Source organism: Rhinolophus sinicus, linkage group LG07 (assembly GCF_036562045.2).
Source record: "Rhinolophus sinicus isolate RSC01 linkage group LG07, ASM3656204v1, whole genome shotgun sequence".
NCBI lineage: Eukaryota > Metazoa > Chordata > Mammalia > Chiroptera > Rhinolophidae > Rhinolophus > Rhinolophus sinicus.
In genome coordinates, this window is record NC_133757.1 from 103697339 (window position 1) to 103721145 (window position 23807).

Below are 23807 nucleotides of genomic sequence, written 5' to 3' on the forward strand. Positions count from 1 at the left end.
GTTTGGAATATAAATGTATTAGTTAAGGTTCTCCAGAAAAATGGAATAAATGGGAGATTCTCTCTCTCTCTCTCTCTCTCTCTCTCTCTCTCTCTCTGTATATATTGCTATCTCTATCTCTATTTATCTGTATCATACCATATATTATAGGATATAAATATATATTATGTATTACCTATAGGGTATATATAATATATATAAAGAGATTTATTATAAGGAATTAGCTCACACAATTGTGGAGGCTGACAAATCCTGAGATCTGCAGGGTAAGCGGGCAAGCTGGAGACCCAGGGGAGCCAATGATGCAGCCCCAGTCTGAAGGATGGCAGTCTCAAGGCCCAGGAAGAGCCTATATCTCAGTTCATGTCCCAGTTCAAAGGCACCCCAGTAGGAACAATTCTCTCTCACTCCAGAGAGGGTAAAATCTTTGATCTCCGAGTATTCAGGCCTTCAACTGAATGAACAAGACTCATCTACAGCAGGGAGGGCAATTTGCTTGACTCAGTTTACACATTTAAATCTTCATCTCATCGAGAAACATGCAAAATAACATTTAATCAAATATCTGGGCACTCTGTGGCCCAATCAAGTTGCCACATAAAATCAACAGTAGAATCAACAGACTAGGTGTTACTGTTGCTCATCAGTATTTATTGCATGTGATCTGTTTTTTAATTCTTTCTTTCCTCTACCCAGGAATTATTTACTTAACATCAACTCTTAGTCATTTGGAATCTACTACACTTATGCTGGTGGTCTGTGCTCAAGATGGTGGCGGGCTCACATCTGTCACTAATGCCGACATCACAATATACATTCTTCAGACAATTTTGGCACCCACTGAATTTGAAAGGCCTAAGTATACTTTCTCAGTTTATGAAGATGTGCCCGAAGACAGCCCTGTTGGAACAGTGAAAGCGAAAGAGTCCTTGAGTAAGTACTTCCTCCTTATGCTGCATTGAAATCTATTATTGGAACATTTCCTGTATATCCTTAGGCTGTACAATCTTTAGTAAATCTTTCCTTCTCTCCATGCAAAAAGAATGGAGACCACACAATGTGACTTGCTCTTTGTTCTTTCAAAATTATTTCTATCTTACAATTTTTTTTCCAAATCACAAAAGTAATAGGTACTTTTAAAAGAAAGTTTAAAACAAAAATATTATAACGTAGAAAGTATACGTCTTTTATAACTCACCCCCAAAACACACACATGCACACATACATGCACACATACACACACTTAAAAATTTTTTTACAAAAATACATCCTGCTATCTTTGTTTTCCTACAACTCTTTTTTTTTCCTACTGTATATTGTGGACAACTTTGCAGGTAACTGTATATCATTCTGTCTCATTTTTAAAAGTTTACCTGGTATTTCAACTTAGATATAAACCATGTTTTATTAAATGTTTCCCTTTTGCTATCAATTTGAGTGATTTGTAGTATTTTGGTAGTCCAAATAGTGCTCTAGCAATGTCCTTGTATGACTTACAGAGGTTTGTATGCAGGATAAATTCTTAGATGTGTCACTTGTCCAAAGACCTTGTCATGCTCCAAGTCCCCTCCTATCCCTTCCTCTGTCCCTTCCCTCAACTTCTGTGGAGGGTATTTGCCATTCAAAAGTAGATATCATAAAGAAATACCAACATGAACTTAATTTGGCTTCCTCAAATATATTAAAAAGGCATCCAAATAATTTTCTGAATATCTTTCCCTTTTACCTAAAGCAAGACGAATGAAGAGAGATATAGAAATCTGTGCCTTGCTTTTTGTCTACTGGACATTACCTTTGCCCGCTAATGTGTCTTAAACCCTGAGTCCATTTTCAACAGGCTTTTGAGAGCTGAGGAAGGTGTAAAACATTGCACACTATTCTCCATTGATATATCTATTAATATTTTCAGATTTCAGTGTTTCCAGTAGGTACATTCTTTTGACATACAATGCTTTCTTTCCTTTCCTTTTCTTTTCTTTCTTTTTTTTTTTTTTTCAGATTCCTCAGAGCCAATTTTTTACAGAATCTCTTCTGGCAATCTGCAAGGAAAGTTCTCTGTTCACCCTTGGCTGGGCACCATTCGAACCCAGAAGCCTCTGGATCATGAAACGCAGCCCATGTTTGTGCTCACAGTCCAGGCACAGCTCGGCAGCTCCGCAGCCTGCAGCAGCACAGAGGTCAACATAAGTATAATCGATGTCAATGACAACCATCCCGTGTTTCCCAAAGCCTCAGATGAGATTAAAATATCTCACATCACACTGCCTGGCACAGCCCTGTACCGTGCGCGTGCAGAAGACAAAGACAGTGGCTGGAATGGATTCATCCAATACTCCATTGCAAGCCAGAATCCACGCAGCTTTTACATCGACTCAAGGCTTGGTGTGATATACCTCAATGACAGCCTGGGAGGTGGTGCGCCCCCGAAACACACACTGACTGTCATGGCCCAGGACCTCGGCATTCCTCCTCGAGCATCCCTGTTAGTGCTGACAATCGTTATCGAAAAACAAGAATCAAGCTTGCCCTTGATTTTTGGAAATTTGGTCTATCAAGTGGAAGTCAGTGAGTTTCTCTCGCTGACGACCCAAATACTGCAAATACAGGCCTACCCCCTTGGCCCAGAGCACAAAACCTCCCAGATTCTGTACTCACTGGAACCCAGCACAGACTCTGCTGCATTTGGCATCCACCCTTACACAGGTTGGATTTATTTGCGGCGACAGCTCGACTATGAGTCCACACAAACATACAATTTTAGAGTGTTCGCCCGGATCCCGGAGGACAGATTGTCACAAAATGTGAGCACTTCAGTAATTGTTCATGTCCTGGATGAGAATGACAATTCCCCTACCTTCTTGCATGATGTGTTGTTTTTGAAAATCGAGGAGAGTCCCCTTCCCCAAGGGGTAATAGGCAAAATTACAGCAATTGACAGAGACTCGGGAAAGAACGGACAGCTGTCATATTTCCTTTTGTCTGATGGAAAATTCTTCAAGATGAATCCTCATACAGGTAGCATTTTGTAGCTTCCATTTATCCCTTTAAAATTGGAATTGACAACACTCAAATCTTTTAGTTATAATGTTAGTGCAAACATATAATGAAAATTAGTTTTTAGCACCTGCCATATTGATTACAGTATTGTGATTTAAAAACGAAGTAAAAATTGAATATAATTTTACTTATAGTGATGCATAGTTCTCTTGCCTCTCACCCACACTGCTAATACAATGGCTCTTATTCTGAATTAGAGGTATAGTCAGAACTGGATTGAATGAATCCTTGTGTAAAATCTAATTTTTTTCATAACCATTCTTTTCCATTTGTAGATTTTGAAAAATGTCCAATAACGTATTATGAAATATAAATGTCATCCATGTAATACTAGAAATCAATCCATTTAGTTAAGATTTCAGTATCACTCTATTGATATATTTTTTCATTCTCATTTTGACAAGGGAACCATGAGGAGAGGATAGATATTTACAGTAAGTTGTTTCAAGTCATAATTATGAAATTAATATAAAAATGTTATTATATTTAAAATGTTGTATTGTATAAATTTACAAGGACTTTAACCCATGAAACCCCTACAGATAAAATATGATTATGCTACAACTATATAGGTGGGGAAACTGAGACTCAGGTAGCTCAAGTAACATGCCCGAGGTCACAGAGCTAGGAGGTGAGGGGAGGTCAGCACGTGGTACAGTTCCTGGAGGCACCATGTATGTATATCACAGTCTGTGTAAATGATGCCCCATGCCCTATAGAGGATGGAATTTGAATTGAGTTCTGATTAATTTTACTCTAAAAAGCCCTGTTGTGTGCATTAGGAAAAGGTGCCCCTTCCTCCAGCAGATGGAGCTTTTCACTAGAGCACATGGCTTGCCAAGAAGACTGCAAGCTGGATGTCAGCTCCCCTTCACTCCTAAACTGGGGCCCCCTCTGCAGGGGACAAACTACACAGCTCTACAGCATGGCCCTCCTTTGCTCTTTACTTCCATATGCTAGTTCTCTAGGTCTTCTCGTTCACTTGGTAATTTATGTTTTTTGAAACTATGAAAACTAGCGTTGTCTTTGTAAATGTACAAAGACTGTAAACTTACAAGTTCCCCCACGATCATCTCTCTCCTGCAGTTACTGCGGCACCCAGGTGTCCATTCCTAGTTTTGTTGTAAGGCTTTAAGCAAGTAGCTTAACCTCAGAGTGTGACTTCCTTATCATGAACAAAGGGCATAATTCCTGCCATGTTTTGTGTCCTGCTCTGAGGGGTGAAGAGTGAAAGCATATGAAAGGTCACAGAAGACTATGTACTTGTAAACTGTTCCCATTACCAGGTCTGGGAACAGTGTGACAAAACAGGGGTGGAAGGCACCCTTCAACACATGGCAGACATGCTCTCTCTCCATTTCCTGGTGCTCGGAGCCGTCTTGTAGTGATCAGGACTCCAGCTCCCACAGAACCCTGCGTTGGCATCACCTATGCCCAGCCCATGGCTGAGCCTCACAACCTTTTTTACCATTGACCTCCAAACAGCAGCTCCTTGTCAAAGAGGCGGTTCATCAAATAAAAATCTGCGTGTCGTTCAGGATTTAGGATTTTCAGAGGACAAGTACAGTTTGGAACTTAAAAATACAGGTGTGACAAGTAAAAAATACAAGTAAAAAATACAGGTGTGACAAGTAAAAATACAGAGGACAAGTACAGTTTGGAACTTAAAAATACAGGAACTTAAAAATACAGGGCACCTTTTCCTAATGCACACAACAGGGCTTTTTTTGTTAAAAATCACACTTAACCGTAAGCAACATAGAAATATAGATTGTATAGTAGACAGACACTGTATTTAAACTCACCAATTCAACCACATACCCAAATGTGAATTTTCTTTCTGGTTCCTCATTTCAGCTTTTTGTTTTGTTTCACATGTCATTATATTTGGATGAAGGGGGCTGAAACAAACAAACAAAAATCTTAGAAAAAGCAATATTAAGTGGTAGGTGCTTGATGTTGACTTTGTCACAAATAGGTATTTTCATAAATAGTGAGGGAACCAATGCCTGGTGGAACTCTACAGCAAGAGACAGGCTACCAGAGAGAGAGAGAGCGAGCACTGGGCCTCCATTGGCCCTTGACAATAGGTAAAGGCAGTTACAGTTTCACGCCTGAGTCTCCCTGGCTGAAACATGAGAGAAATAGCCTAGAAGACAGTTCAGAACAAAAATATGGCTTGTAAAGCGTTAAGAGTTATTTGGGAAGTAATTATTCATCGCCACACATATATTTTGTGAGATAACAATAAATAACTATATATATAAAAGGCAAGCCATAGCCTAAGGAATATATTTGATTTTCAGGAAGCTATTTAGCCATTATTTTTAAACCGATGATAACAACTACCAGGTGTGTAATAATTTATAGCTTACAAAATACTTTTAAAGTTATGATTGCATTTTTTTTCTGATAGCTCTAAGGCAGTAGGCTCAGACAGGTCCTTCCATATCTGAGGTAGAGAAACTGGGACCCCAACTCAGAGCTTGTGATGTCAGAGCAGGACTGCTTCTTTCCATTATTCTGTACAGCAGTATGAAGAGGAATACATTGGAGTTTTAAATCTTCTGCGTTACTGAATTCTCACAGAGTATTTTATAATTTGCTTCTATGATTTTAATTTTCACTTCAACTAGTTGATGGTAGATAAGTTGAAATGCAAAGAATGGCAAATTTAAAGTGTCATTTTCAAGGGAACTTCAGAAAATTCTCTCAATCGTAGAGCCAGACTTCTAAATGTTTGTGGTCTTGGAAGTTATGCTTTTATTCAGAGCTATTTTATAGTATTTGATTTTCCTTTCCACAGATTATTTTGGATGTGGTTCATAATGTCAGAATTCTAGTATGCGGTGTCAGCGTCTTTTGTTCTCCTCTGTGTCCCGCAGGCGAATTTATCAGTTGGGTCGCATTGGATCGCGAGCATCAGGTACAATATCAGCTGACTGTCCTAGTGACCGACCATGGCTCTCCCCCGCGAAACGCCACCATGGTGGTTTATGTCTCAGTGACCGACATCAATGATAACAGGCCGTATTTCCCACAGTGTCTCCCTGGAACGGAATTACACATCAAGGTTTGTGGGAACCTTGCAATGAATTTGTAATATTCTTAGTTATTTGTTTTGAGCACCATCTAGTGGTCAAAAATGTGAATTTATCAAATCAGTTTTCATGTGGCAATGAATTCATTTCTAGAAGACCCAGAAATTGTGCATATGTCAGAAAAAAATCCCATACAAAAATGCAATGTTATAGGTGCTATTGGGGATCTCACATCCCCAATAGCACCCAATAGCAGTCGTTTTATGATAATGTCGTCTGCCCTTAGTATACAAACATAATGGTTCCCCATTATCAGTAATGCTCAGACATGGATTGTTTTTCCAATAATTTGCATGTATCTCTTTGTGCAGCACTCTTTATGAGCAATCGAAACACGTTCCTAAGATGCTTAGGTAAATATAGGGGAACGATATGCAGCTCTGAAGTGGAGAGGAGTACATCTAGAAATTATAAAAGTTAATCTCTTGGGCACATACAGAAACTTTTAATTATATTTATATTATCTCATCTTTTTTATTTCTATGTTTTTTGTATGTTTTATAGTGTAATAATAAATTAGCATTTTATTTCATGTACATAATTAATAAGTAACTATTTCTAGGAGGTACTCATACTTTTGAAAACGATTGCTTCAAAACTATTGAATTGGACAAAGTGTGCTCAGCTATCCATATTGAGCAACTCAAAAAAAGTATTGAGAAAGTTAATAACCTTAATCTTCCAAAGCTTATTTAAATAAAATTTTACCAAAGCAAAATATTATCATTATGATCTTAATTATGTCATTAAAATATCCCATGGCAGTAGGACTCTAAACATGGAGTTCAACTCCCATGTAAATTTCAGTATTCCAGGAACATTCCTGTTAATTAATGAAGTATGTTTCCTGTATGAGGTATGTTTCCTGAAATAAAGACTTATGTTTATCTTTATCATATTTTAGACCATAACAACAACTTTTAAAAAACATCCTAAGACAGTGATGAATGAGAAGATGCTAGAATCCTTAAGATATATCCAAAATCTAAGATTGTTTAATTTGATTTTCTCCCCCTGCCCCCAGAATTATTTCATGCTGTAGATAATTTGTTCAAATTGAGTAAAATGTTTAAATTTATAATGTGGATTCTTTTCACATATTCACACCCATATAACTTTTATATGGTAGACATTTAAATTATATGTGGATTTAAAAATAGTTTTAAAATGCTTAGTAGTAGTGTGCTCTTCACTTAAAATTCATTGCAATTTCTTTTCTAAAATTTTGCCTACTAATTTGTAAGCCATTTGTTTTATTGACAGGTTCTGGAAGGTCAACCAGTAAATATGTTGGTTACAACTGTGTTTGCAAAGGATCTCGATGAAGGAAACAATGCGGAAGTTACATATTCAGTATCTTCAGGTAAATGCATTATTTTAAAAACATTTGCTTACTTCGTGTCTCTGTGTCACGTTTTGGTAATTCTTGCAATATTTCGAAGTTTTTCATTATTATTATATGTGTTATGGCTATCTGTGATCATTGATCTTTGATGTTACTATTATAATTGTTTTGGGGTGCTGCAAACCATGTCCATATAAGATGGCAAACTTAATCAATAGAGGTTTTTTGTTCTGACTGCTCCATTGAGCAGCTGTCCCCAATTTCTGTTTATCTCCTTGAGCCTCCCTATTCCCTGAGACACAAAACTATTGAAATTAGGTCAATTAATAGCCCTATAGTGACCTCTAGGTATTCAAGTGTGAGGAAGTGTCACATGTCTCTCACTTTAAATCAAAAGCTAGAAATAATTAAGCTTAGTGAGGAAGGAATGTTGAAAGAGATGATAGCCCTAATGCTAAGCCTCTTGTGCCAGTTAGCCAAGTTGTGAATGCAAAGGAAAAGTTCTTGAAGGAAATTAAAAGTGCTACTCCAGTGAACACACAAGTGATAAAGTAAAAGCCTTATTGCTGATATGGAGAAAGTTTTAGTTGGCCGGAACAGAAGACCAAACCAACCCCAATATTTCATTAAGCCAAAGTCTAATCCAGAGCAAGGCCCTAACTCTCTTCAAATCTATCAAGGCTGAGAGACATGAGAAAGCTACAGAAGAAATGCTTGAAGCTACCAGAGGTTGGTTCATGAGATTTAGGGAAAGAAGTCTCCATAACATAAAAGTTCAAGGTGATGCAACAAGTGCTGATATAGAAGCTGCAGCAAGTTATCCAGGAGATCTAGCTAAGATAATTAATGAAAGTCGCTACACCGAACAACAGATTTTCAGTATGTAGACAAAACAGCATTCTATTGGAATAAGATGCCATCTAGGACTTTTATAGCTAGAGAAGAGAAGTCAGTGCCTGGCTTCAAAGCTTTGAAAGACAGGTTGACTCTCTTGTTGAGGGCTAATGCAGCTAACACTCATTAACCATATCAAAAATTCTAGTAAGAATTATACTAAATCTACTCTCTGCTTATGCTCTATAAATGGCACAACAAAGCCTGGATGACAGCACATCTGTTTACAACATGATGGCTTACTGAATATTTTAAATCTACAGTTGAGATCTACTGCTCAGAAAACATTCCTTTCAAAATGTTACTGCTCAGTGACAATGTACCTGGTCACCCAAGAGCTCTGATGAAAATGTACGATGAGATTAATGTTGTTTTCCCGCCTGCTAACACAACATCCATTCTGCAGCCCATGGATCAAGGAATAAGTTTGACTTTCAAGTCTTATTATTTAAGAAATACATCTTGTAATGCTATAGCTTCTATAGACAGTGATTCTTCCAATGGATCTGGGCAAAGTAAATTGAAAACCTTCTGGAAAGGATTCACCATTCTAGATGCCATTAAGAACATCTGTGACTCACAGAAAAGGTCAAAATATCAACATTAAAGGAATTTAGAAGTTGATTCCAACCCTCATGTATGACTTTGAGGGGTCAAAACTTCAGTGGAGGAAGTAACTGCAGATGTGGTGGAAATAATAAGAGAACTAGAATTAGAAGTTGATCCTGAAGATGTGATTGAATTGCTGAAATCTCGTGATAAAACTTTATGAGGAGATGCTTCTTATGAGTGAGCAAAGAAAGTGGTTTCCTGTGATGGAATCTATTCCTGATGAGGGTGCTATGAAGATTGTTCAAATGACAACGAAAGATTTAGAATATTACATAAACTTAGTTGATAAAGCAGTGGTAGGGTTTGAGAGGATTGACTCCAATTTTGAAAGAAGTTCTCCTGTGGGTAAAATACTATTAAACAGCCTTGCATGCTCCAGAGAAATTGTTTGTGAAAGGAAAAGTCAGTTGATGCAGCAAATTTGATGGCTGTATTATTTTAAGAAATTACCAGAGCCACCCCAACCTTCAGCAACCACCACCCTGATCAGCCATCAACATGGAGGCAAGACCCTCCACTAAGCAAAAATACTAAGACTTACTAAAAGTTGAGATGATGGGTAGCACTTTTAGCAGTAAAGTGTTATTTAACTAAGGTGTGTTCATTGTTTTAGACATAATGGTATTACACACTTAACAGACTACAGAGTATAAACATAACTTTTATATGTACTGGGAAAGGATAGAGAAACAAATCAATGAATGGGAAATAAAGGTTGGCCATGAGTTGATAATTATGGAATCTATGTGATAAGCACATGAGAGTTCATTATATCATTTTGTGTACTTTCTTATATATTTGAAAATTCCATACTAAAAATTTTCAAAATCTGTTGTTTCTTGTGTATATATTTACTATTTTTTTTATGTTTATTCTCTCCCAAAGCTTAAGGCAGATACCTCTTCCAAATGATCACAGGTGTATTTGGATTAATTAATTTTATGTTTCCTGCATTATCAATTAACATTAATTTCATACTTTTTTGTGTGTGTGTATATAGAAGATAGTTCTGATCACTTCAAGATTGATGCCAACAGTGGTGAAATAAGAACAACCACAATACTTTTGTATGATTATAGACCTTCCTATAAGATGACTGTCATTGCCAGTGACCAGGGAGTGCCTCCACTTCAAGGACAGGCGGTTATTAATATTCAGGTAATGTTTCGTCATCACCATAAAATGTGGAAGGATGTTCTACGATTCTGTTTGATTTTTATACAGCTATATAGAGTGAAAACACATGACATATATGAACACTGCGTTTAGCCTTTACTTAAATTAGAATGAGCAAACAAGTTGTGGGAAGTCTTCACAGTAGGAAAAAATTACACTAGCCCATCAAAACTAAGATGACTAGGCATAGCCAGATATATTTGTTCATGCACATGATAATCAGTAATATTAATACTGGTATGTATAATAGTCAAGAATATATATCCCCAAGAGTTCTGTTTCTAAATTATATTCTTTATTGATTGAGGGTATGTGGGTTAGGAAAAAATTCTATATCATAATTTCTTAAGTCTTTGGTTTCAGATAAACAAAGACACACGATACAGAGAAGTACACAGACGTTGTCATTATGATTATAGTGCTGTCTAGGACTTAGAACGATCTGGATAACTAGCTGTACCACATTCTCATTGAAGAATCACAAGACTATAGTTCAGTTAAACTATAGCATGGTCTCATCAAACTATCATCTCACACATTAGAACAAACAGAAAGTGGGAAATGCTGTACTTTCTAATCTCCTAGATATTATGCAATTTTCAATTTTCAGAGGCGTGCTGGAATTATATAATAAAAAAATAAATTTTCTCACCTATTTTCATGTAATTCACAAAAAGGGAAGGAATTAGCTTCCAAAATAATATCATCACATGGATTGACTCAACTGTTAAAACATACCCCAAATTAACAGCTTTTTTAAAATTCTTATTCCAGGTGATACCACTATCCAAAGGGAGAGCTACCATTTCTCAGAACATTAGACATTTAGTTATACCAGAAAACGTGAAGCCTGCAAAAATCATGAGCTTGATAAAGTCACCTGATCACTTTCAGCAACATCATAATGGAAAGTTACATTTTAGCATCGCTGTGGATGACAAGGATGGTCACTTTGAAATCGACAGCTCAACAGGGGACTTGTTCCTTTCTAAGGCACTTGATTACGAAATGATATCTCATTATCTCTTCAGGGTAGTCACTAAAGACCATAGCAGAATTCCTCCCCTGAACAGCACGGTCTTCCTCAGTATTGACGTGGAAGATCAGAACGACCATTCCCCGTCTTTCCAAGACGAGTTCATTGTGATAAACATAGAGGAGAATGTCCCTGTAGGGACTCTGGTACATGTCTTCAATGCCAAAGATGGGGATGGCAGTTTTCTGAATAGTAGGATACAATACTTCATTGAATCCCACCACCCCGGAATGAACCCATTTCTCATCCACCCCTCATTTGGCACATTAGTCACTGCATCCCCTCTTGACCGAGAGAGAGTTCCAACTGTCCTCCTGACAGTAACTGCGTCTGATCAGGCTGTGAATGTGACAGACCGGCGATTGAGATCACTAATGGCAAAGGTAGTGATTTTGGATGTAAATGACCACAGCCCCACTTTTATGTCTTCCCCCATCGCTCATGTCAAAGAGGATGCCACAGTGGGCTCCTTGGTGCACCACGTAACTGCTCAGGATCCAGATGAAGGAAGGAATGGAAGAGTAACATACAGCATCCTCTCAGGAAATGAAAACATGGCCTTTATGCTAGATGAGTCATCAGGTACCGTATATGTCACTGTCAATTAAAGCCTCTGATCACTTGCTTGCATGTATTCTTTTCATTTTCCTCTGTTAAAATGATAGTTCTCAAGGTGCATAAGCTTTAAATAAATGTGACTTGCTTTACCCTTTAATTTATGTATATGATAAGCACAAAGGTTGTATTCAGAAAATGAACTGTAACAAAAACCGGCCTGTTTGTTAATATTGACTATGCTTTGTAGCTAGCTCACATTTCACAGGATGACTATATATAATAGTATTATGTTTCCTCAGAGGGTAGCAGATGGTACCAAAAGGTAAAATATGATTAGCACCAGCGTTTTCAAAGACTTTAGTATTAAAACTTATCTTTAAGGTCATACAAACATATTTGTAAGTAGTTGGAAATAATGTGTTTTGAATGGTTGGATTGATTTGAGCATTAAGACCCATATTTATCACATCTACTGTGCTATTTTGTTTTTTGCAGAAGCACTTATTCACTGTCAAGTACTCTGCAGTAATGTCACTGTCACTTCACTTGTCACTTGTCTTGCTGTCACCAATGTTGCAAGATAACATCTACTAAAAGTTTTAATCTAGTTTGATAGAAGGTTGTATGTATAAAGTGTCATTCTTGGGAAATTGGAAATGAACTTCCCTCAACTTGATTTTCAGGAGCTACTGAAGAGATGGACTACCATCTCATTCTCTAAAAAGTAATTTCTGCATGAGCCTTAGAAAACAATGTTTACAATTTGACCCAACTGTTAGTAAGACCATAATTTGGAATGGGACAAAATGTGTAGGATTTGGAAGTCGTGATTATAGTCTGGCTATATACTGTTGAAAAATTTTATCAAAATATTTATTAAATCTTGTACATATGGTTCCATTCTAAAGCATGCATGAATACCACCTAAGAGCCCAACTGACAGAGAAATAATCCAGACCCAGTTTCTGATTTCCGTTAAAGCTAGAGTCTCCAAGGTCCTATTTCAAAGATACTGAAAATGTTTTCCACAATGACTAAGGACGCTCTATTTCAGATTGTTAAAGAGGATGTATAAAATTAGAACTGTGTCTCAGGAATATAGGCATCATGAATCTTGAACAATTGCAGTGACTGTTTCAGTTGAGATATTTTTCAAAGACATCAAATGATAATTACTGAATGTATTCATGTAAGATGGGCTATTGTTTCAGAAGGCTCATAGTTCTTATTAAGAAGATATAGTGAATTTTTCCGTGGCTTTTGTCTGTGAAGTATGAAGTAATAAGCAATTATTGGGAAACTTTCATCAAATATGAAGCAGTAAACCTCTTTAATTATGTGAAAGAAAGTTCTTATAGGATGAGCATGTGTTAGAGAAGCAAACATCAGCCTTAAAAGAAAAAAATGTGACAATTGTAATCATGTAACAGCTATATGTGTACAAGTCTTTATAACAGTTTGTTTTTATGAGTTATATGCATAAATGGCAATAACATGAAGACATGTTTTATTCATTAAATTTATTGTCTGTGTTATAAAGTCTTTACTATTTTTGTTAACAAAACTGTTAACTGAGAGTAAGTATAAAGAGACTATAACTCTTTAACAAAAACTAAATATCTTAAAGTCTAAATATCTTAAAGAATATAGCCAGACTCACCTTTTTGTAACTTGGTCATGTTAAGTATGAATAGTCATTTGACCTGAAGATGTATACTGTTAGAACCTAATTTTTTTTTTTTTTTTAAGTGGAGGTAGATGTTGGGTAGAGAAAACATTTTGGTGTGGTCTCCTCGGTAGATTATGTATATGATAGATTACTTGTGAATTCTCATTCATCCTTACAGTTTAAATTAGGATGGCTCTTCTGACTAAAAATATTTTATTTTTCTTATTTAGATAATATACAAATTTAAAGTTAGTTTAATAAGATTTATTCTTTAACAAAAAAAGGCGTCTGAACTTTTAGCAAGTTAGGTAAGTTTGGCATAGGTAGTTAAGTAAGCAGGATATCTCTAAGGAATATTTATTACATATTGCTTTTCTCCTCTTTCAAAATAGGCTTACTAACTACAACTTGTTCTTTGGATTATGAAATAAAAACTCAGCACGTTCTGACCCTTCTGGCACTGGATGACGGCATCCCCGCACTTTCTTCATCCCAGACTTTGACAATTACTGTTCATGACGTGAATGATGAGGTACCAGTATTCAAGCAGCACCTGTATGAAGCTTCAGTTAAAGAAAACCAAAGTCCAGGGGAGTTTGTCACAAGGGTTGAAGCTGTGGACAGAGATTCAGGTAATTTTAAAATATGGAAACTAGGTAATTAATGCTAAAAATATAAATTGACATAGTGTAAATTAGTTATGCCCCCAGAAAAATTAAAACAATTGGTAGTCATCTCACACTTCTAATATCTCTTTAATTGGCGTACTTATCCACATGTAAAGATAATGTGTGCTTTTATCTAGCATTTTCTTATAGTGATCTTTATCATTGTTTATGGTAAAGTGATACACACCTATTAACATACCATTTATTGATTTGATCTTGATAATAAACTAAAGTATAGGCAAGGTATCGCATTTTTTTCAGAGTGTAATAGATACATTGAGTACAAGAAGGCAAATGGTTATTTCCTCTCTATGCAGCAGAAGGGAAGAGATTAGGATGCTGGCATCAGACTGCCTGGGATTGAATCCTAGAACTGCCTTTTATTTAAGCTGTGTAACCTTGAACAAGTTACTAATCCTCTGTTTGTTTATCTGCAAAATGGGATAATAGTAATGTCTAATTTGTAGTTTTGTTATAAGTATTAAGGAGTTATTACATGTAAAGAACTAAGGCCAGTGTCTGGCACAATAAATGGTCAATAAATGTTAGCTCTGTCATTACTATTATTACTATTATTAGTAATATGTCAACCACTTTAGTGACACATGACTTTGAAGTAAACAGTTTCTTTGGCTAGGAATTTGTAAATTTCTTAGAATTGCTTTTCAGTTTCACTATGGCTTTTTTGGCATTTAAGTTTCAGTGCCTTTAATAATATTCTGTTTTTATTTTAAATAAAATAATTATAAAAATTATAGTGAAGTATTTCCCATTAACAACATATGCCAAATTTTCCTATCTGAATTAATGTGAATAGTTTAATAAGCCAGTCTTTTGAGATTCACATTTGTATATAGCAAGTGGCATTATATAATCAGTATAATATTTTGTTCTTTCCTTATAGGAATTTTAATAGATGTTTCTATGGAGAAACAGAATTAATAATAGCATGTTCCTCCTGTTTCGAAGTGGTAAAACATACATTTCCTTGAAGTTTTTGTCTAAATTATATATCATTTAGATGCTTTGCCCTTTTGAAAAATACCATCTTTTAATGAATGCATTTTACATGAATTTGGATGTGAGGCTACAAACATTATTTTTAAGGGCTAATTTTCTCCTTTGGCCAGAGTGGGGCAGTGTGATCAAACAATTTTTCTTACTATGCTCAGTGACACAGGACTAGAATATGTTAACAACTGCTTGTCCTGACCAGCGCTTGAAGAAATTATTTAGCACATTTCTCGCAGTATGATTTTTAGGGTGATAGAAACAGAAACAAGGGAGAATATACACAAGCTCTGTGTTTCACCATAATTCCAGTTCAAGCAAGTTCTTTTAGAGTGTGCTCGGGTGTGAATTGAGCCACCCAGGGCTCTGGGCATCTTAGATACCACTTCCCAAAGTACTCAAACACATGCCAAATCTTCACTGATGTGCGAATTAGCAATCCCTAAAGTGTGTAAATCCTGTCTCCCCTTGACCTTACTTTAGCTTCTTAATTGTAATTTTCTGTACAATGGACTCTACTAAAAGGATCTCTTTAGCTTTAACGTTTGAAGAGGGAGGAAAGAATTTCAGATTTGTGCATATATCAACTAAAGATGATTACTATAAAAATGCTTCCTGATTTTTACTGTCAAGTTGCCTAGGGTTAGTGTTATTTTCTTTTAGAATTGATAGTCTGCAACCTGTTACTTAAATTGTATGTTCATTATTGTGGAGATTATGGTTTGCCGGATGGAGAATTTAGATGTAAAATTATTGTTTTTCTGATCCTGCGTATATGGATGTTGGAAATACACATTAGAATCTTCATGAATCTCATGTACCTTCACATGTTTTAGAGACAATTTCAATTTTCTGGAAATCTTCATGTTTTTAATGAGGCCAGATCTGTTAAACAAGTGGTTATGTAAATGCACGTGCATTTGTGTGTATGCATGATCTTTTGAACTTATTTTCCCTCAGTCTTTTTTTCTCTTTTTTTTCTTGTTGGTTAAAACAATGAAAAAAGATTATGCATGAGAATTAAATGACGTAGTCAAGATTTTAACATAACTGGCATCACATTGGAATCTATGAATGGTTTACTTTATAGTGTGTAGTATTTTTAAAAATACTATAGCATTACTTAATACTAAAAAGCTTAACATATGTTTTCTAGCATTCTACAACGCAGTTTTAAAAAATGTAAGCATAAAGTGTCGGCTTTCAAAACCCATGGGAATTCAAGCACTGAGTGTTTATGATATATGACGCACACTAGTTCTAACAGCAGTTTTTTTCTTGTATTAAAAGGGAAAAACAACTACCAGGTTTTAACTAAGATGTTAAAACTGCTGCAGCATTTGGTGCCACCAACGAGAGTTCCATTGTTACTGAGAAAAGATATTCCCACAGGGTGCCCCTTTCACTTCTGAAAAAAGGGTGCCTGCCCCCAGGGAAGATGACTCACTCCTGGATGATACATTTGCTCAATAGTGGCGAATACAAAATAATTTAACAGCACATTGCCTTACAAAAATGTTGACTTCTATAATGAGAGCTTATTCTCTATTTCATAGAAATGTATTCTCTACCTGGGTTTATCTTGAATAAACTATACATCTGGTTTCCTGGAAACTGTCTCAGCATTAGATGAACAATTGCACTCAACAGCCTATACATACAGCAAAGGAGAGACACTGCCATGACAGTATTTCATCTATTTCATGGACTCCAGGACACTATTAATTGTGAAATGCATCTAATTTCAGAAATGTGAAAAAAAAAAGGGGGGTGTCTTAGGCTTAATGAAATAGTACACAGAAAAAGAAAACAGAATAAGGACCACTCATAACCTCACCCACCAAGAGAAAATCAGTGTTAAAACTCATACATAGTCTCATTTCATTTAATATACGGTATTGGAACTCATTTAATGCACAGTATTGGAATTGTATAATTGTTGACTTCTCTGCCTGCCCTTTAGACTGTGAACTTCTCCTAGATTCAGGACATCTTTCACCCACTTTTATCCAGGTCCCACATAGTACAAAGTATGAAGTAGGAGCTCAGTAAATGTTTTTAACTATGTGACCTGAGAAACTGGAGCTTCTGCAAAGTAAGCTGTTTCAAGTTGCTTTCACGCTTCAGAATTCATTCATTTATACCTATTAATTCCTTCATTCAATCAACCAGGCACGATCCTATTTTTGCTTTAGAAATGGCTGGGTCGTGTGGCATTGTATAGTTGAGGGATTGCATGAAATATAATCTTCCTAAAAAGCATCTCTGAAAAGAATGCTTCTCCGGTCAGAATTCTTTATGAATTCCCCCGTGGTTTTGAGGATAAGGTTCTATTCTCTTTTAGCTTAACAACGAGGCATTTATGAAGTGACTCTAGCTTTCCTCACTATTCTCAGCTCCTCTCACTCTCTCACTCTTTTCTCTAGGACAGGATTCTGCAAACTTCTCTGTAAAGGGTGCTAGTCAATGTTTTAAGCTTTGAAGGTCATAGGGTTTCTGTTACTCTGTCATTGCAGCAAGACAGTAGCAATAGATAATACATAAATCAATGAATGGGGCTCTGTTTCAATAAAACGTTACAAAAGGTGGGGGCTGGGTTTGGCCAGTGGGCTGTAGTTTGCTGACTTTTGGTCTAACACATATATCTAATTAAGACATCTAAGTTACTTGCTACTTTCTACTCATCGGATCCAATATGACATCATCAAAGCAGTGGATTGATGTGATGTTCTTCTGGGTGCCAAGCTGATCTCTGCTGAGTATGATGGCTGATAGTGAAAGAAGCGCCTAAAGATGTACCTGCTGGTCCTGCTGGGTGAATGCAAATCACTTCTGATAGTCCTTAAAAATGGGTATAGAGTATTCATCTTCAAAAGGCAGTCCCCAGGACCAGTGACATCATCATCCCCAGGCTACATGGAGACAAGTAACTCCCAGAGGGCTTTGAAGGGATGACAGTGTCCCTCTAGCCCATGTCTTTCTCAGGGTCTTTATGAAGGGAGAGTCCTCTGAATTCAGGGAATGTAGTGGGGAAGATGGTGGGCATGGCATCCATGGTAAATCCATCTTAACATTCCCATTTCCTTAAGCTTTTAGAATCGTTATAGTATGCAAGGGAAGATCTGGCATCTCCGCCTCAATGAGGATAGGCCATTACTGAGTCGAGTCAATCAAAGAAACTGTCAAGAGACATAACTATATGAGCTAACACGTAAAATTTGGAATCTATGGTAAGCACACCACATAAATAAATCTGGCCTAAACCAAAGTTAAATTTTATCTTCCTGGGTTTCACATCCTTAGAAATGACTTCCACACATATTCTCCAGGTTTATTCCAATATAAATTAGAAAACTTTTGATATTCTTTCGGAACTATAAGCCATCTCTGACTGAGTCAGATTTGCATGTGGAGGCCTGCAGTATGTTGAGATCTGACTCTAGTGGATCTTCAGGTCAGTAGGCATCCTCTTGTAAGAAGTTACCCCTTGTATCTGCCACTCAATTTGGGTCTGATCTTTAAGGAGATTAATTTTAGGAGTCCCATAAAAACCAGAAGCTTTTTGGTTTTCTAACTATGACTGAGCTGAGAGTTTAAAGCCTCAGCTTGTAATTTTCTTTCTGTAAGTTCCTAGTACCTTCAGAAACAGCCATCTCACATCGTATTCCTTTTCATTATGTGGCCCAAGTCAGCACCATTTGGTCCTCTAAGGAATTCGAATCCTTTAGCAGTCACTTCATCATAGTCAAACACAGGTGATAATTGAATTGATTGGGATATAATTGCAAGTGATAAATGACTAGTATTCCATTTCCCCTGGGCAAGGAGCTCAGCAACACAGTCAAGGCCAACGATATAACCAAGCTAGTCCCAGAGTCCCTGTTACCTGGAACCCACTCCTGGTGCCAACTACTGTATCAGTCAGGTGCAGTCAAGAAAACCAGATGTTACAAAATAGATGTTGGAAGACTAGGTGAGCAAAAAGGGAATCTTGAAGTAACTCAGGAAAAATAACTGTAGGGAGCAGCTACCACCTCTGATACTGGGAAACAAGGAGAAGAGGTTGAGATTTTCAGAACCTAAGAAGAAAATGAGAGAAGGGGCCCTGGAGAGCCTGGTCCTGGGAGGGCCAAAGAGAGTGAAAGCTGTGAGCAGTTACTGAAGCCAGGTGAAATGGCATTGTTGATAGGGTCAGTAAGCAAACAGGAGGAAGGAAGTCCTATCCCCTCTCCTTCTGACTCTCAGTCTCCCTCTGATGTCCCTTTGGGGCCAACACTCTTTCTTCCCTCTTACCCATTCAGTCCTATTCATCTTTAGGGTCTCAGCTTATAGAAAAGGCAACTTATATTTAGTCATCTCTTATCATGTGGAATTGTAATTTCTTGCTTACTTATCTGTATCCAGTGCTATACTGTAAGCACTGTGAGAGCAGAGAATTTGTCTTCTTGCTAGCCATTATATTCTTAGTACCTGTCATGGTACCTTGGCACCTACTATCACTCTCTGTGTATGTTTATTGAATGGCATAATTAATGAACTATCTACATGTAGTAAGTCTTCCCTGATCCACTTCCTCAGTAATTTAATGCATTTTACCACACTGTCTGTAATTCAGTGTATTAACAATCTCCCCCATTAGAGGGGAATTCTGAAGGCCGAGATAATTACTTACTGTTCAGTGGTACCTTTGCAGTGCCTGGACTCAGTAAATATGCATTACATAAAAGAACATGAATTCATGCATGCATGCATGAGTGAATTAATGAAATAACTAAATGACTGGAGCTCATTGCAGACACATGGATGTCATCTGCATATGAGTGGATACTGAAGCCAGTGGATTGGGAGGGAGAGACAATGAATTCCTTTTTCTTCTTCCCTCTTTCCTTCTTTTTCTCTCCCTCCTGTTCCTCTCTCCCTTTGTTCCTTCCTTTCTGTTATTTTTAACATGAATAAGCAATGTCTGAAGGTAAGAACTGAAAATGGCCAATAGGGATTAAAAATAACCAGAATGCCATTGGTGACAGTAGAAAGAGTAGTTAGGTATGGTAGTGGTTTGAAACTAGCTGCAGAGAATGGATGGCATTTTTGAAAGAAGCTTGGCTATACAGAGAAGGAAAATAAATCTTGATTTTTATAACTTGAGAATAATATTATTTAAGGGAAAGACAAGAATTGACAAGAAAATTTCAAGAGAGAATATTTGAAGAATTACTTTTGCCATTGAGACAGAAAGCCAGAGGTTGAGTTGAACACAGACGCAGAAAGTTGAGGGAGTCTAGTACCTCCACTGTCTCTGGGAAATAGGAAGGGGCATAATCTCGGAGAGTGAGCCAGGAGGTGTTTGGGTAGGAGACACAGATGGGAGAGGGGTGACCAAGGAAATTTGATAAGGTCGCCAGACAACAGTGACATTTCAGTGGCCTCAATCTACGCTGTTGTGAAATTTTATTCAGTCCCAGTGTTCTGCTGGATATTCAAGGCAGGCGTGAGATGGTTGGAATGATTTTGGGTTGAGGCTTTCTTTGCTGGACATCTTTGGCAAGAAACCATGGGACCTAAGGAAATGTGCAAGGTTGCTAAAGTGAGAATTCATAGGGCTGGCCTGGAAAGAGAAATAAATGAATGGAGGAGGGGTATTCTAGAGTGGAAGACTTAAGGCAGAGTGGGTCATAGGCTGTAGGTCTTGAAGTCTAAGAGCAGATATCCATATGGGTGCACAGACATAGGTGCACACACACATGCACACACACACATACACACACATCCTTCACTAGGAGTGTGTCATAAGTATATCACAGAATATGTTCAGATCCAGATCTCCAATTTGCTTAGTGAGGTAATGGAATTCAACTAAGTAATCTCTATTTTATTTTTGTTTTCTTAGTTTTCAAGTTTGATGATGCTGTGTTTGTTCTGGTGCATTACAAGGGTATGTGGAGGAAGAAGCAAGGCACTAACCTAATTCTAAGAGATCTATAGTAAAATACTTAAAATTTAGTTCACATTATTTAAGTTGTGAAGGGTGTGAAGTTTGGGGTGTGAAAATGTGTGTGTGCAAACTACAGTTACAACAACAATCGTGTTTATCTTTAATAATACACTAGGAGGATTGAAGGTAAACGGATTGTTATCTTAGGGATAAAGATAATATAGAATAATAGAAATAATAAGATCTGAAAGTTTCTAAAAAGTCAGGGAAATATTGGTTATAGTGGGAAAGCACATTAGAGAATAACATGTGAAAGAAGGGATGAACAAAGGAAGGAAGGGAAAATATAAAGATTTGAGTTTGTTTAAACATTTGAAGATATTTTCTAGGTTTGACAAATGTTGGGAATTAAAAGAGTATATATAATACAATGTAATTTATAATTATAATAAAATCATAGTAAGTAAGGGAAATTATTTCAAAATTAAAAGGTACTATTCTCCATAACAATTCCATGAAAGTAGTGGCTTTACCTATTTGATTCACCACTTTCTCTTTGGCAAATCAGCACTATGTTTGTCACCTGATTTTGCTCACCAAATATTTGAGGAACAAGGAAAGTAAGTATAAGATGGTATTGTTCCCATTGTTATACTGTAGTAAGAGGTAGACAAGAATGACAAACTTTATCAACTTATAATTTTTAGAAATTCGATCCTGGCTATAGAAGAGAGTATGTGATCTTTATGAGAGCAAAGTAATCACTATGATTATTAAGTAATGATTAATGTAACACTATGTCTAATACCTAATGATAGAATGAAATATTTTGGTGACTTCTGACCATATCATATCAAATACATTGATCCTATCGTAGGCTTTTTTCAAAGTCATTAAAATGCCTGCAGATTATTTCAAATAGCCTTTTTCTTTCAAGTGACAGAGTAAGAAGACATGTATATTTATTCTTATATAAAACTAACATTACATTCCACTCCTTCCAGCACTCGGTCCTATATTATATCCACTAGATCATAGTGGAATGCAAATTCACTTTTTAAGACTGGCAAGGTAGAAGTTTATAATTGATTTTTTTGTTGTCGTTAAGACCAAAGAACAGTATTCCATTTTGTATTGAAGTATAAAATCCTATATTTTAAGTACTATATCTATACCTAGATTCTTGTCAGCTAAGAAAAGAACAGAGTAAAATGATTAAAAAGAACTTGTGTAAAGTGCAAATAAGCTACGATGGCATGGGATAAACACATCATAGTTAACGGTATAAATGGTCTTTACAACCAGTGATGGAAATGGCTGATACTTTTCTCAGGGGAGAAATGAAACCACAAAAATATGGGAAGAATTATATTCAAAATGCGTAATAGTGCGGTACCACATTTCTCACTGCAGATAGGAGACTGAATACTACGCAGAAAACAAAACAACCATACACAAAGAGGCAACTCGACGTGCTTGCCTCTTGCACTGGAGAATAAGAGAGTACTGTAACTGAACACAAGCTTTGATAGGAAGTCAGTCTACAGAAACTGTCCTTTGCCCTGTCAGCTTATAATTATGTCATGAAATCACAATCAGGGTGTTAGAAGGAGTAATTAGGAATATGTTGTAGGGTTGCACACTCATAAGACATTTTTTATGGGAGGGAAAAAATCTTAAGCATTCACTGTGGGGAAGTCTCATAAGACTTTTGAAAATCAAGCATTTCAGCCCATGAGGCTTTTATTTAGCAAGAACAACCAAAAAAGTTGATTTGGGTTTCTTGTTTTCTTTTTTGTTTTCTTTTTTTTTAACCATAATGTGATGGTTGTTTAAAAGTCTTGCCTTTTTCATCTATCACCTAACATGTTCGTAGCAAAAAGAATAGGAGAACAGACAGACGAGTGGATACCAAAGGGATAACTGCTAAAGGGTTTCTTTATATTTTTCTTAAGGAATCAATTCTAAGCTTCAGTTTGAAATCATGCCAGGTGCATCAGTTGGGCTGTTTGAGATAAATCCTGACACCGGAGAGGTGGTGACAACCACCACACTTGACAGAGAAATTCAGGACGTTTTCATCCTTCGAGGTAAGGGGGCCCTTGACTCTGCTAAACAAACAAGCAAAAAATAGGTAGCAAGAGGTTTAGTGGTGAAATTTTACATTTCAGTAGGGTGTCTTTAAATAAAATGTTATTGACCCAATTCCACCTGGTTAGTTTGGTCTGATACTGTCTACTTAAGGGCAATATATTTTAGGTATGAATTAACAGCCACAATCTGCGCATCTTTTATTCCGTGTCAGTACTTGTACGAGACGGGGGAGTTCCTTCATTGTCTGGCACCACAACCATTCTCTGTACTGTGGAAGATGAAAATGATCATGTGCCAGAGATTATTGTCCCCATTCATGACATCGAGATTCTGGAAAACCAAAATCCAGGAGTTGTCTATACTGTTTTGGCCTCTGATATGGATGCTGGCAATAACGGAGCTGTTCAGTATCACATAATTGGTAAGTACCGTCTTTATTAAAATTCCCTCCAGGATACCGACTGAGTTGATAGATACTGTATGGTGATTATTCTGTTATTGTATCTACTGCAATGTCCACAAAATACACACCCAAAAAGCACTGATATGTGCCGTGGGTTTCCTCTCTACCTCCTTCCCACAGCTATTTGGAATGACTACCCTCAAGTTCTTTAAAAATATTCTGTCAACAACTCTTGTAAACTTTTCTATAGG

At 36.8% G+C, this 23807-nt stretch overlaps 1 protein-coding gene across 2 annotated transcripts in view; it reads left to right on the top strand.

The window, feature by feature from the left end:
- DCHS2 (dachsous cadherin-related 2) overlaps window positions 1–23807 on the top strand; it is a 210927-nt gene that overhangs the window by 121071 nt on the left and 66049 nt on the right. For both annotated transcript variants that reach the window (XM_074338416.1, XM_019733266.2), the window contains exons 4-12: window positions 697–933; window positions 1999–3015; window positions 5943–6130; window positions 7422–7521; window positions 10010–10167; window positions 10960–11803; window positions 13841–14080; window positions 23015–23149; window positions 23365–23574. In XM_074338416.1, the coding sequence (XP_074194517.1) occupies window positions 697–933; window positions 1999–3015; window positions 5943–6130; window positions 7422–7521; window positions 10010–10167; window positions 10960–11803; window positions 13841–14080; window positions 23015–23149; window positions 23365–23574 (3129 nt within the window). The remainder of the gene's footprint in view (window positions 1–696; window positions 934–1998; window positions 3016–5942; window positions 6131–7421; window positions 7522–10009; window positions 10168–10959; window positions 11804–13840; window positions 14081–23014; window positions 23150–23364; window positions 23575–23807) is intronic.